Here is an 11,741-nt window from a genome sequence, read left to right as displayed (position 1 = left end):
TTCCGGTGTCGGACAAATAGAGCGCTAGAAAAAGAGAGATATTTGGCCAATTTGCTCATGTCGTTTCGCATTGTGCTCGACACGAGACAAGTAACTCGCGTTGGCTGAACAATCCAATCGACGCAGCCTCGGCTGTCTTTTCTCGGCCATTTATACTGTTAGTAATACGAGCGACGACGTTTATATCTACACGCCACACGGGCGTGGCGGCGATGCGAATCGCGTGCACCGCTTCCCTCGAGAGGATATCCGGTGTGGAAACGCTTCCCCTCCCGTTCGGTCCCCTCTCGTATTAGTTCTCTCGCTCCCTCTCTCTCTCGCTCGACAGAATCGCGCGTATATATCGTCCTCTGTTCCCCCTCCCCCTCCCCCTCCCCCTCCCCCTCCCCCGACGTCATTCTTCTTTCATAGCACGTCCTCAATGAGTCGACGAACAGACGCATTCACGTCGGAAGTTTTACTTTACGTGAAATACAACGGGGCCCACGATGGGACTTTTCGTGAACAGACCCGGGGTCTGCAATTCATGCCAGTTCATCCGTAAAAATCCCTTTTGCGATCGAACGATACTTTATTGGCTCTTTTCTCCAAGTTTTTCTATTTTCTTTTTTTCTCGAATTTTCAAAGTCAAATCAATAATAGATTAATGAATAATTTTTCGAAATTTGGGCTTAAACATTTATGTAATTAATAATGTGCAATTTTTATCTCTAACGTTTAAGAGATTTTAAGTCAAATTTCGAATTTTCAGATTTAAATGCATTCATAGTTTAACCCGAAACGTGTTAAAAATTAAAGTTAGAAATACGAAAAATCTTTAACGATAAAATTGTATCGAGAGAAAAAAAGCGTTCTCGAATAGATTCCTTCCTCGCGTTCCCCTCTCCGTATTTTCCTACGCCATTGCTTTCAACAATTGCAAGGTTAATTGTCTCTAATTAAGTAAGTTATTCGGGCGATATAAAGAAATTAGTGTACTCGGAATAGCAATGGCGAAATGTTACCCTCATTTTCACAATTATATTTTTTCTACTCGCTCCCGCCTCTCTCTCTCTCCCTCTCACATTTTCTTACGTATCGAGACCTACTTTTATTACGTTTTCATCAAGAGTGTTTGCATCGCAACATTCAATATTTAATGTACAATTTCAAAAAATAATGATAAAAAGTATTTCTATTATTGGAAACAAGATATCTCCGATCTCTTTTTATTCTCAAGGCGAGTAGATTATACGCTCTCAAAATTTCACCATTTATTTTACAGACATCATTGTTTATTTATAAATAATTATATTCTTATTTTTTTATAGCGTCACACAGGATTTGGATTCATCGGACATAATAATGATTTCAAACTGTAATTATCAAGGACACGTATATTTTCAAGAATTGCCCCGGATACGATATCTATTTAATGTTAATGTTAGCGAAAGCTCGGTGACGTCGCGCGTCGCGATGATGCCATAAATCATTCGATTTCGCGTAAATGCTGTCTGAGCAGATTCGAACGATCAATGCGCGAGCACGCACGTGCGCATGCAGTCGCACTAACACAGTGCAACAGTCGCACAGCACGTCACGCACAGTCGGAGAGAGGCGCGAGGACAACCTGCAGATGCATGAATGACTCGAAAAATGACGTACGCGTTTATTGAGCACGGCCTGCCGATTCGCGCGCTCTCGGTTGCTCCCAGCAAGGACACGACATATATTTTCCGACTTTGACTAGCGACGGACTCGAACAACTCTCAAGAACCCTAATCGCGGGAATCGAACTTTCGACGCACGAGTTTACGCAAATATTAGCAATCGCATCAGCAATTGACCAAGTATATACAACTACATCGTACGAGTGATATATACGTATAATTTATGTATAAAGAGAAAACATATTCAACGTGCAAACTGACATTTTTTACAGTTTGTTATTAATAAGAAAATATACAGATGTATGAAAAAAAATCGACAATCTATATCTCAAACAGATAGTATATAATAAGAGTATGATAAAAATAATAAAAGGTTTAGAAATTGTCCCTCAAAAGATATTAATTTTAAATATTATAATATTCCATACGGAAATAGTGTGCGAATGTTTTTTTTCTAAATATAGATAATCGACTATATATTGCGAGATCTCTCTTTCTCTTTTACAACAGAGTCAGCCTTCGTTACCCAAGATGATGGGCAGGCGAGCGTATGTTAAAATTTATCTCACATTATCATTTGTTTGCACTGGTCGTTTGTTTGTATCCTTCGACAATAATACACGGGCAACTTGGAACGTTGTTCGGGGGGAAGGGAAAACAGAGGCGAGCACGCATCGATGTAAGATAATGAGCGTAAGAGAGAGCGACGGACGAGAGGGAGAATCCCGCGTCGGTAAACCAGATAAATTAAAACTTATGACTTACGTAAACGAATAAATGTTTCGAGTTGCAGCGACAGCACGAAGATGTGTCTCTCGATTTCGTGCGCGCACACAATCGATCTTGCACGCCCGCGCCCTATTATTGTCACTTCCGGTGGTGTGAAAAAAAAGAGGAGGGAGCGAAGAGAGTTCTGAAGAATTCGAGAACGATACGCGATCTACGACACTGCGTAATGTTACACGTCATCGTCGTCGTCGTCGTCGTCGTCGTCGTCGTCGTCGATTTATTTCTCGAGTTTCTTTCCGGCGTTACTGCCACTCTCGGCCAATTAAAAACGCGTGTTCCCACGGTCGAGGTGTATTGCCGAATGTCTTAATAAAGGAACATGCAATAAAGATCCAAGAAGCGGAAAAAGGGTCCATAAATTTATGAGCTTTTTTGTCCTAAAGAAGATTCTCCGTTCAATTTTTCGAATTTATATTTACGAACGTATTCGATTTCGATAGTTTTCAATGGATAGAGCAGGGCGCGGTCATTTAAATAAATATAAACGCAGGCTAATGTTGTCATCGTAAAAGAATAGAGACAAGAATAATCTTTATTATAAAAGACTGCTTATTAAATTATATTTATGTCTAATTCCTGAAATGTTACTTTCCCGTTGTCGCGCGTATCAAAATAAAATGTTTATTTTTGCGGAAACATTTCCTGTGTAAACCTGTGTTCTACAGAAAGGAAACGTATCTTTGATTTTTGCAATTCTATAATCAGACATTACACAACAAAATCATCCTTCTTTTTGTTAAGAATTTTTCATTCACTTAAGATTTTCGTTCATTTTACAAATTCATCAAATTGCATCGAAATTGGGACAAGGCCGTTCAAAGACAAGTTCGAGTTTGATAAATTATTGCAATATCTGCAATTATAATATATCGTTGTAAAACACTCTTGTCACGAAAATGTACAGAATTTATTTTTAAAAGATGAGGATACTTACTAATAGTTGCGAGCACATATCGGACATATGTCTTGAGTGAAACGATGAAAATTTGATCGGGAGTGATGCCCAAGAGACCTAAGGATGACACAGTAATGAATGAGAGCATCGGCGTATATAAGAGAACAGTCATATATAAACGAAATGCTTTTTTTTCATCTTTCCCTTTTCTGCGAAAGTACATAGTCTTTATTTTCCGGTCGCAGCATATGTACTTTGCTTGTCTCATACAAAGAGATTACATATACAAAACACATGAGGTTCACGCACGATTCTTTCATTCATTAGAGCTATGTGTTTCTTCGTCCCCTCTCCTTCTCTCTTCTCTCTCCCCTCTCCCCTCTCTCTCTCTCTCCTCTTTCTGTATCGCCGCTTTTCCACGTATCTACAACCACATCGTTGCCACCCACGACATTCCATCCGGAATGACTCTCTCTCCTTTTCGCGATCGCGCACTTCCAAGAAGCTTCATTTCCGATGCGACTGGCTCTACCTTTTCTTCATTCTCGTCGTCGACAGGATATGAGAGTACTGCTTCGTGGTACTCCGTAAATATTCTGAATGCAATCGCCGAACCCAACGATCGCATCTCCTTCTTTCGATCGTCTTCGAGACTTGGCGAACCGGATATTTTGCGTTCTCAAGGATGAGTTTGAGATCCTTCTCGCATCCTTTCTTGTGGCATGCTCTTCAACAATAAGTCTAAGCGGGTACTTTCGACGGAAGCGTGGAAGGATGGAAGAAGCGTCGATTCGCAATGGAGGATAAGTTCCAGCATGCGTCGATGTGTATTTTATCATGACATCCTTGATGATCGAGACGACTCGACGTCCGTTTCGGGTTCGCGATGTCGTGAAACTCGTTGACGATCCGATCTTCTTGCCGAGCAGTCGTCGGAAAAGCAAGAAGTCCTTGGATAATGTCGCTGTAGTGATCCTTATCGTGTCCTAGAGTATCTGGAAGAGCTTCTTCAGTTCCACCATGAGCTGCCAATCCGTTTTCAGCAGATCGTCTCTAAAGTAATCCTTGCAGGCGTCTATACTCTGTCTGCTTATCTGTAACAGTTTGTAAAATGGTGCTGTAGCTAATCGTATATTATCATCCGAATCGTTATCGGATACTGCAAGACCTATATACGACGTATAACTATAAATTTTGCATTTGTAATTAAATAATAAAATTGGGATTCACCTCTGTCTCGATTGTTTTATTAAAAAAAAGAACTAAAACAAAAAATTTATATTCTTATATATTTTGTTATATGATTTTATTCTTTCTCTTTCTCCCTCTATTTAGATAGCATTTAGATATGCTTAATGTATTACAGTAGTATAGCAATAGTAGAATAAGACTGTTGGAAATTGTGACAGAAGAAAAAGAATTTTAAAAAATAAAAGGTTTTCATCTGTCACATTTTTTGTAACATTTGAAAAATACATCGAGTATAAAAATATACTGAAAACTTCGATTAATATGTATAATTCGTGAATCAGAGATAACCCGTGAGCGTGAGTATAATCGAGAGTAAATTGTAGGCACCACTAATGTCTTTCTCTCTCTCCGTAAACGCTTTAGGGGAAAAATGTAGCGTCACACGTTACATAATCGAATGACGCAACTATAACGGAAACACAAGCGTCATTCGTGTGACGTGGCAGGCTATGTGTTGAAGGCAAAATCTCGATAGAAGAGACAGAACAACTTTAATCGCGCGGCAGCTGCGGCGTTTTCAAGAAGCGTGCGTGTCTTTCTAACGTGCTCCGCGCCGGGGCCGCCGGCACCGTGGGTAATTTTCACGTGTGACGCTTTTCGCAAATAGAGAGAAGAGCGTGCACGCGCGCGGGCGCACACCAGTCGGAAACGTAACGCTTCACAACTGTTTCCGCCCCCACTCCCGGCCGGAAGTCCCGTTTCATTCATGGATCGGTCACAATGGTGGTTTTACGCGGCTATTGAGGACGCATGCCTCCCGCCACGCCCCTTCTCGCCCCTTCCCTTGTCTCCTCGTACCCCTTGCTACTCTCTCTCTCTCTCTCTCTCTCTCTCTCTCTCTCTCTCTCTCTCTCTCTCTCTCTCTCTCTCTCTCTCTCTCTCTCTCTCTCTCTCTCTCTCTCTCTCTCTCGTTTCCTCTGTTCTCTCTACGGTACCGCTTCTCTCCTTTTCTCTCTCATTCATTCTCTTGTTCTCTCTCTCTCTCTCTCTCTCTCTCTCTCTCTCTCTCTCTCTCTCTCTCTCTCTCTCTCTCTCTTCTACCCTGCTCCACGTTTCCCCACCTACGTTCATATTACCACTCGTAAAGTACGCGGAACGTTGAATATACAACAGTTCGCGGTAATCATAAAAAATTTCACAGACGGCGCGAGGCGTACACACACTAATTTGAAAGTTTAAGTTTTTCGCGCGAAATCCGCGATCGCGATTACGCGTCTCTCATCGGATGTTATTATGCAATTTCGGCCTCCGTGATGAAAAAAGCGCGATAAGATCGCGCGATCGGGCCGAATCGACTGACGAAAGAGGAAGACGAAAGAAAGAAAGAGAGAGAGAGAGAGAGAGAGAGAGAGAGAGAGAGAGAGAGAGAGAGAGAGAGAGAGAGAGAGAGAGAGAGAGAGAGAGAGAGAGAGAGAGAGAGAGAGAGAGAGAGAGAGAGAGAGATGTTATCCCTTTGAAAACTTTATCGGTTTTATGATGAAATTTTTGAGAGTTACATTTACAGCGCCGTTAAAATGTTTCGCGCTAATTTCCGTGATCTACTTTCTTCATTTCCTCGCGCCAAGATTAAGAACGAACTATTTCCGCGTTCGAATAAATAAACGCATCTTTAGAGATGCGGCAAAAAAAGCAAAGCCGAGAAATCTTGTGCCTGATGCGAAACAAGCGAAGCAAATGTTCTTAGTTGAAAGCAGGAATGAAAACATTTATGCTTCGAACTTGTATGAAGCAAAAAAAAACATCCTATATTTCACGTATTTTAAGCTCACCTTAGACGATCCATAATTTGTATGACAAGATTCTTTTTTAAATTTTATATAAGTCATGTAATATGAAAAAAACAATTTTAAGGAACATAATACACAGAATATATAGAATACATACCGAAACACGCATCATAAAAAGTATATGGCACATAAAATGATAAATTCTGTCGTAAAAATATAATCTAAAGTTGACTATAGTTTTTACTACCGAGTATTTTTATCTTAATATTTTGTATGTGTAAAATATTTTTCCTATATATTTTGTAATATTTTTTTACAAACGTCAAAGTGTCCGAATAAGTTTTCAGATTGATTTGTATTCTTTATTATTTTTATATTTTTCATTTCCGATCGGTTATCTTGCCTATAGAAGCAAAATTTGTTCAACTTTAATGCAAAAAATACTTACTCTTATATATCAATCGTCTGTCATACATTTTTTAAGTAAAGAAATTAATACGTTGGCTTCTTTTTATTCGTGACTTTTTGAGTCTTTTTTCATTCTGTTTGAGATATTTTCTTCGAGCGAACAAAAGCAAAAGCTCTTTTGCTTCGCTTCAAGTATGAATCGACATGTCGGCGGAACAACGGCTTCGGGGGAATCATCGTGGGAACAAGATACTTCCGGAACTGATTCCACGAACCAAACGGTAACGACGACTTCCGCTTGCCTACCAAAGCACAGGAAGATGTTTGAAGCCCGACGATAGAAACAGACCCGCGGAAAGGGGGAGGAAAAGACGGCAGGGGAAAGAAGGGACGAGAGAAGGAAGGAGGAAGAAAGAATGAAGATGAGACGTCGATTTGTACGTCGAAGAAAAGGCGCCGGTAGAGTTTCCCACAGGGGAAGAGGCCTATGAAACATCCGTCTTAATTAACGATGATCGCAACAGTTTTTACACACATTTTCTCGAGAATAATGTAACGACGGTGAAGTAATTGAAACATGATCCATTCAGCCCCGTTTTAGATCTTTATTAACCCTTGTAACGCGTATACAAATGAATGTAATCTTTATATAATCGTTATAATTTTTATCTCGCACATACATCAATTTTTTCTTTAGATTTACGGAATAAAATTTTCAAACTCTTATCTCTTCATTTCTCTGTTTTATAATATTATATTCATTAATATTATTTAACGATTAAACATTTAAATGACATAAAGACATGTCCATTTGCATAAAATCTTTTTTTAATGCTATATCAAGGCATCGTTGTGATTAATACTAAAATATAAAAGCTTTACACACACATATGTATATATTCAAGTAGTATGATTAAAACTCTTATATAAATTTTTTATCTTATTGATTTTCTTGAGTTGTGAGTCACATATAGATCCCAAGATATCAACATTTTATTAAGTTTATGTGATATCTACGTGTCGAGATATTAAAAAAGATAAGATAAAACTAATATTATATGTATATATAATATATTTCGATCCATATACAGAGGCGTTATTTTGTGTGATTCAAATAATAAATCGTTGCTGATTGTGTAAGCGCGTGTTTATCAAAGTAAAGAACTTGCACGTACGAGTGTTAGAATGAAGTTTCTGAACGAATGCAGGATCGATTTGTAGTCGATATTCTGGCCTGAAGGAAAAAGACAAAAAAGGAAAAAGAGTAGAAAGTAGAGAGAGAGAGAGAGAGAGAGAGAGAGAGAGAGAGAGAGAGAGAGAGCGAGAAGGGAAGCGAGGGGAGAAGATAGCGAGCTTCTACGAAGGCCGGAAGCCGACGGCGGACGGGCGATCGCCGCCGGATGTTCATCTTCCTTTTTCGATCTAGGTCTCGCATACTAACAAGTCGAATTCGCGTCAAGGCAAAAACGCGTTTCTCAGTTTTGCGTAGTTAAACGCAAGTAAAGTAATATGCAACTGCGTGTGTAAGCCAATTAAAATTGCCGAGCTTAAAGTTTATCCCGATTTAATGTGTCGAAATATATCCGAATAATGTATAATAAATTTAATTATAATTAAGGTTGAATTATTATACGTGCCAAAGAGTTAAACTGTATTGCTCAAGTTGTATCACATCATATAATGATATAACGAGCAAAATTGGTCCATTTATTTTTCGGATTTATATACGAGATACGACATTCGACTTTAAAAAAATTTTCCTTCAAATTATACATATAATTCGCGTCTTATAATTTTTTTTTGTATTTAAAGTATATAGATTTGACAAACTGATAGTCGATGCGCTTACCTTGCTGACGAGAAAGTCTTTCGCTTCAAAGTGACGACCAAACATCTTCGGTGCTTCTCCTGGTACAGGCTCGATTTTGATGCAAACCTCTTGACCTTTCCTGGCCGATTCCACAGACTTGTGATTGTACTCTATGCTAGTTACCATGCCCAAGTCAACAAACTGAAACAATAAATTAAACGATAGCGATAAATATTCATACCTATTATATGTGTTACACATATTTGAAATATAGGAATTTTACAAGTATCAATTTTTATTTTATTTAAAAGCACCATTATATGTACATGTATATGCTGGAAAATAAGAGACTATACCAAAAGATTTCAAAATAATACATCTCTCAAAAGAGTTGTTTTATTTCGTATACCTACATAAAAAAAAAATCGCCAATACAGAAACACTGAATTATTTTCATATTTATGGTCTCTAATTGGAAACAATTCAAGTCGAAAAGATCCGAAAACCTGTCGTAATTTTTTCTCTCCCTATCCAGGTGGTAATACGACGCATTTCATTCATGTGTGCGTTCGCTTGATTTAGCATCGCATACCGAATGCTTGAATATATGATTTAACAGCACGATCTATACCGAAACAGGTCTCTCTCATAACGAAGTTTATAGTAGCGCGACTTTTTTTTCCTTTTCTCTTTTTTTTCGCCATCGATCGTCGGTGTCTGGTCGCGTGGGTATAACTCTACGCCTAGGCACACCTTTATCACGACCGGAAGTCGGGACAGCCTGAGTACCTGAGTAGCGCTGCCGTGCCATGCCGTGCCGTGTGCCTGGTCTCACAACCGAGACGTGGGTACACATTTTCGTCGAGAAAGAATCGGTAAACCAAAGTAGGCAGGCAATATCCTCCCCCCTTCCCTTCCTTCTTTTCATATATACGTAGGTCGACGTAGTAAATTGGCCGATGTTGCAGGATGTTTATCCGAATATCCCGCCAAAGATTTAACGATCGCACGTCGGGATTTTCGGTTGAATTTTAATCCAGATTATCCAGTATTAAGGCAATAATGCGTGAAATATTTTAAGGAAGACAGAGAGAGAGAGAGAAGAATGAGGATTTCATTCAAGAATGAGCCAGCTGTGTGTACTTTGCCTATCTTTTTATCGTTTGAAAAATAATAACACCAAGCTGGTGGTTTCCCATCGTGACATCGATCAATTATTTTCAAGTACTTTGTTGATTGCGACAACTAATGTTATAATCGTAAAAAAAAAAACAATTTTTTTATTCTCAATGTCGACGCTGGAAATTGAACTTTCCGTCAACCATCGTTAGACATGCCGACTACCAATTTCTTATGTATATCTCTCGAGACACGTTGTATAACGGTGTTATATAGACGAAAAAACTCTGAGCACGTTGCTCTCCGACTCCGACACACCTGTGGCTGCAGGAGCGCAAAGTGGGCGACAAACGCGATCGCGTTCAAAAGACTTGCAAGCGTGATCAGCCGCGGTTAAAAGAGATCCGTAGCTTTCGCAAGTCTCTCTCTTTCTCGGGGATACATTAAATTGAATTATGCGAGATTAATTAATGCTAGTAAAGATCTATTATCGCGCAAAATACTTTAATGTATCCCGAATCCTATGTCAAGAGAGTGATACGCTCATTCAATTGTGTGACTGTTCAAACGAGCCACCCGGTATCCCCGCAAATGTTCAATAACCGAGGCAATGCCTTTTCAACGCTTTCTTGAACGACGAAATATTGCGAATGGTATATAATACTGACATAAAATACCGATGAACAAATACAAGCTATCTAGATTGCTTCTATAAAATTTCTATTAAACAACTATTATTTTTTTTCGTTAATAAAATTAATAAAATTTTCTATAATTCTAGTGGTGTGTATATATATTGTTAGAAAGAAACTTAAAAATTATATATACAGTTTTACATACAAAATTAATCAAATATTTGAAAAATTGTATACAAGTATTTTAATAATGAAAAGAAGAGAGAAGAGAACAAAGCATAAAAAGAGATTTCTTAGAGAAATACAAAAACATATTTTTAAAATGATTAAATTTTTTTATTATAATTTTTTGAAATTATCGGAATAAACTTGATAAACTTTTTTAAGATTAAATAGATAGACCAATGTAATTTTTTTTACCGCGCAATGTATCATCTTGCAAATCTTTTCGCTTTCGTGTAAACTGTATCAAGTGTAATAATTACCGAAAAAAATAAAATAAAATAAAAAATGTGCATGCGCAGGAGAAATATTGCGCGTGTTGGAGTTAATCAGCTCAGACGTGAAAAAAAGGATACGGTCGTCCGTTCACCCGTGCCCCGTGCATGTTCTCCACGATATATACTCTCTTCTGGCCGGGCGTACTTTTACGGCGTACCCCCGTCGTCAAATTCTCGACACTCGGCCGCGACCGAAAGGAATTACCATATAGGTGCACGTGTGCAGGCGGGCAAACGAACCTTGTTCGTCCTCCGTCTCGACCTTCTCCGCCCTTCCAGCCTATCGCACTTTTCTTCAATCCTCTCTTGTGGGCTCTCACTCTTTCTCTCTCTCTCTCTCTTTTAACCGTTCGAGGTTTTAAGATAAAGTCTGTCGAGAGGACTGTCGAAGGACTGACCGCTAATTTCGAACCGTCTGTCTTCTCGTTTTTCGTCTCTCAGATGTATAACATTACGCGACGTATTTTACGACTGTCGTTTCTTTCGTTTCTGTTACTAGGAATTTCGGAAGTCTCGAGGTCGACTAAAGTTTCATAGATAAATATATATATATAATTTTCATCGTGATCGATTTAAGCGATACCATTTTTTTTGCTAAAAATTACAATTAGTATTAAAGAAGGAAAACATCGATTTTAATGATCGAATCGGCGAACGATTTTAGCTATACGGTATTTAGATACTCCTGTGGCGCATTAGACGCCTATCATACCTTTTCTCTGATAAAAAAAAAAAAAAAAAAAAGAGGATCCCGAGCAAGGGAGGCTTAACAGCTTTATGGCTTAAAAATCTGGTCACTGTTGCGCGCAGACATAACGCGGCCCTCGTCTCCTGAAATTACGGAAGCCATTATAAGGTGTTATCGGCGCGCGCTTTACCTTTTACGACAAACATTTCAATAGAACGCGAGAGGAAGCGAGAGTGACAGATGGATGTTTCGTTGTTCCTCTCTCTCTTT

At 38.9% G+C, this 11,741-nt stretch overlaps 1 protein-coding gene across 2 annotated transcripts in view; it reads right to left on the bottom strand.

Annotated features, from left to right (window-relative positions):
• Window positions 1-2,784: 2,784 nt before the first annotated feature.
• Eif5b (eukaryotic translation initiation factor 5B) overlaps window positions 2,785-11,741 on the bottom strand; it is a 33,723-nt gene continuing 24,766 nt past the window's right edge. The window contains exons 15-17 of one of the 2 annotated variants that reach the window (XR_014425547.1): window positions 8,569-8,730; window positions 3,373-4,427; window positions 2,785-3,291 (exon numbers count right to left, since the gene is read on the bottom strand). Coding sequence is in view for 1 of the 2 variants with exons in the window: in XM_083040334.1 (XP_082896460.1) it covers window positions 4,320-4,427; window positions 8,569-8,730 (270 nt within the window). In the remaining variant the exon portion in view is untranslated. Of the gene's footprint in view, window positions 4,428-8,568; window positions 8,731-11,741 lie in introns of both variants that reach the window. The other variant, XM_083040334.1, reaches the window with a different exon arrangement.

The sequence above is a fragment of the Prenolepis imparis genome, unplaced genomic scaffold (assembly GCF_030444845.1).
Source record: "Prenolepis imparis isolate NDT839.2.m4 unplaced genomic scaffold, iyPreImpa1.0 SCAF_6, whole genome shotgun sequence".
NCBI lineage: Eukaryota > Metazoa > Arthropoda > Insecta > Hymenoptera > Formicidae > Prenolepis > Prenolepis imparis.
This window is presented reverse-complemented; position numbering and strand designations above follow the sequence as displayed.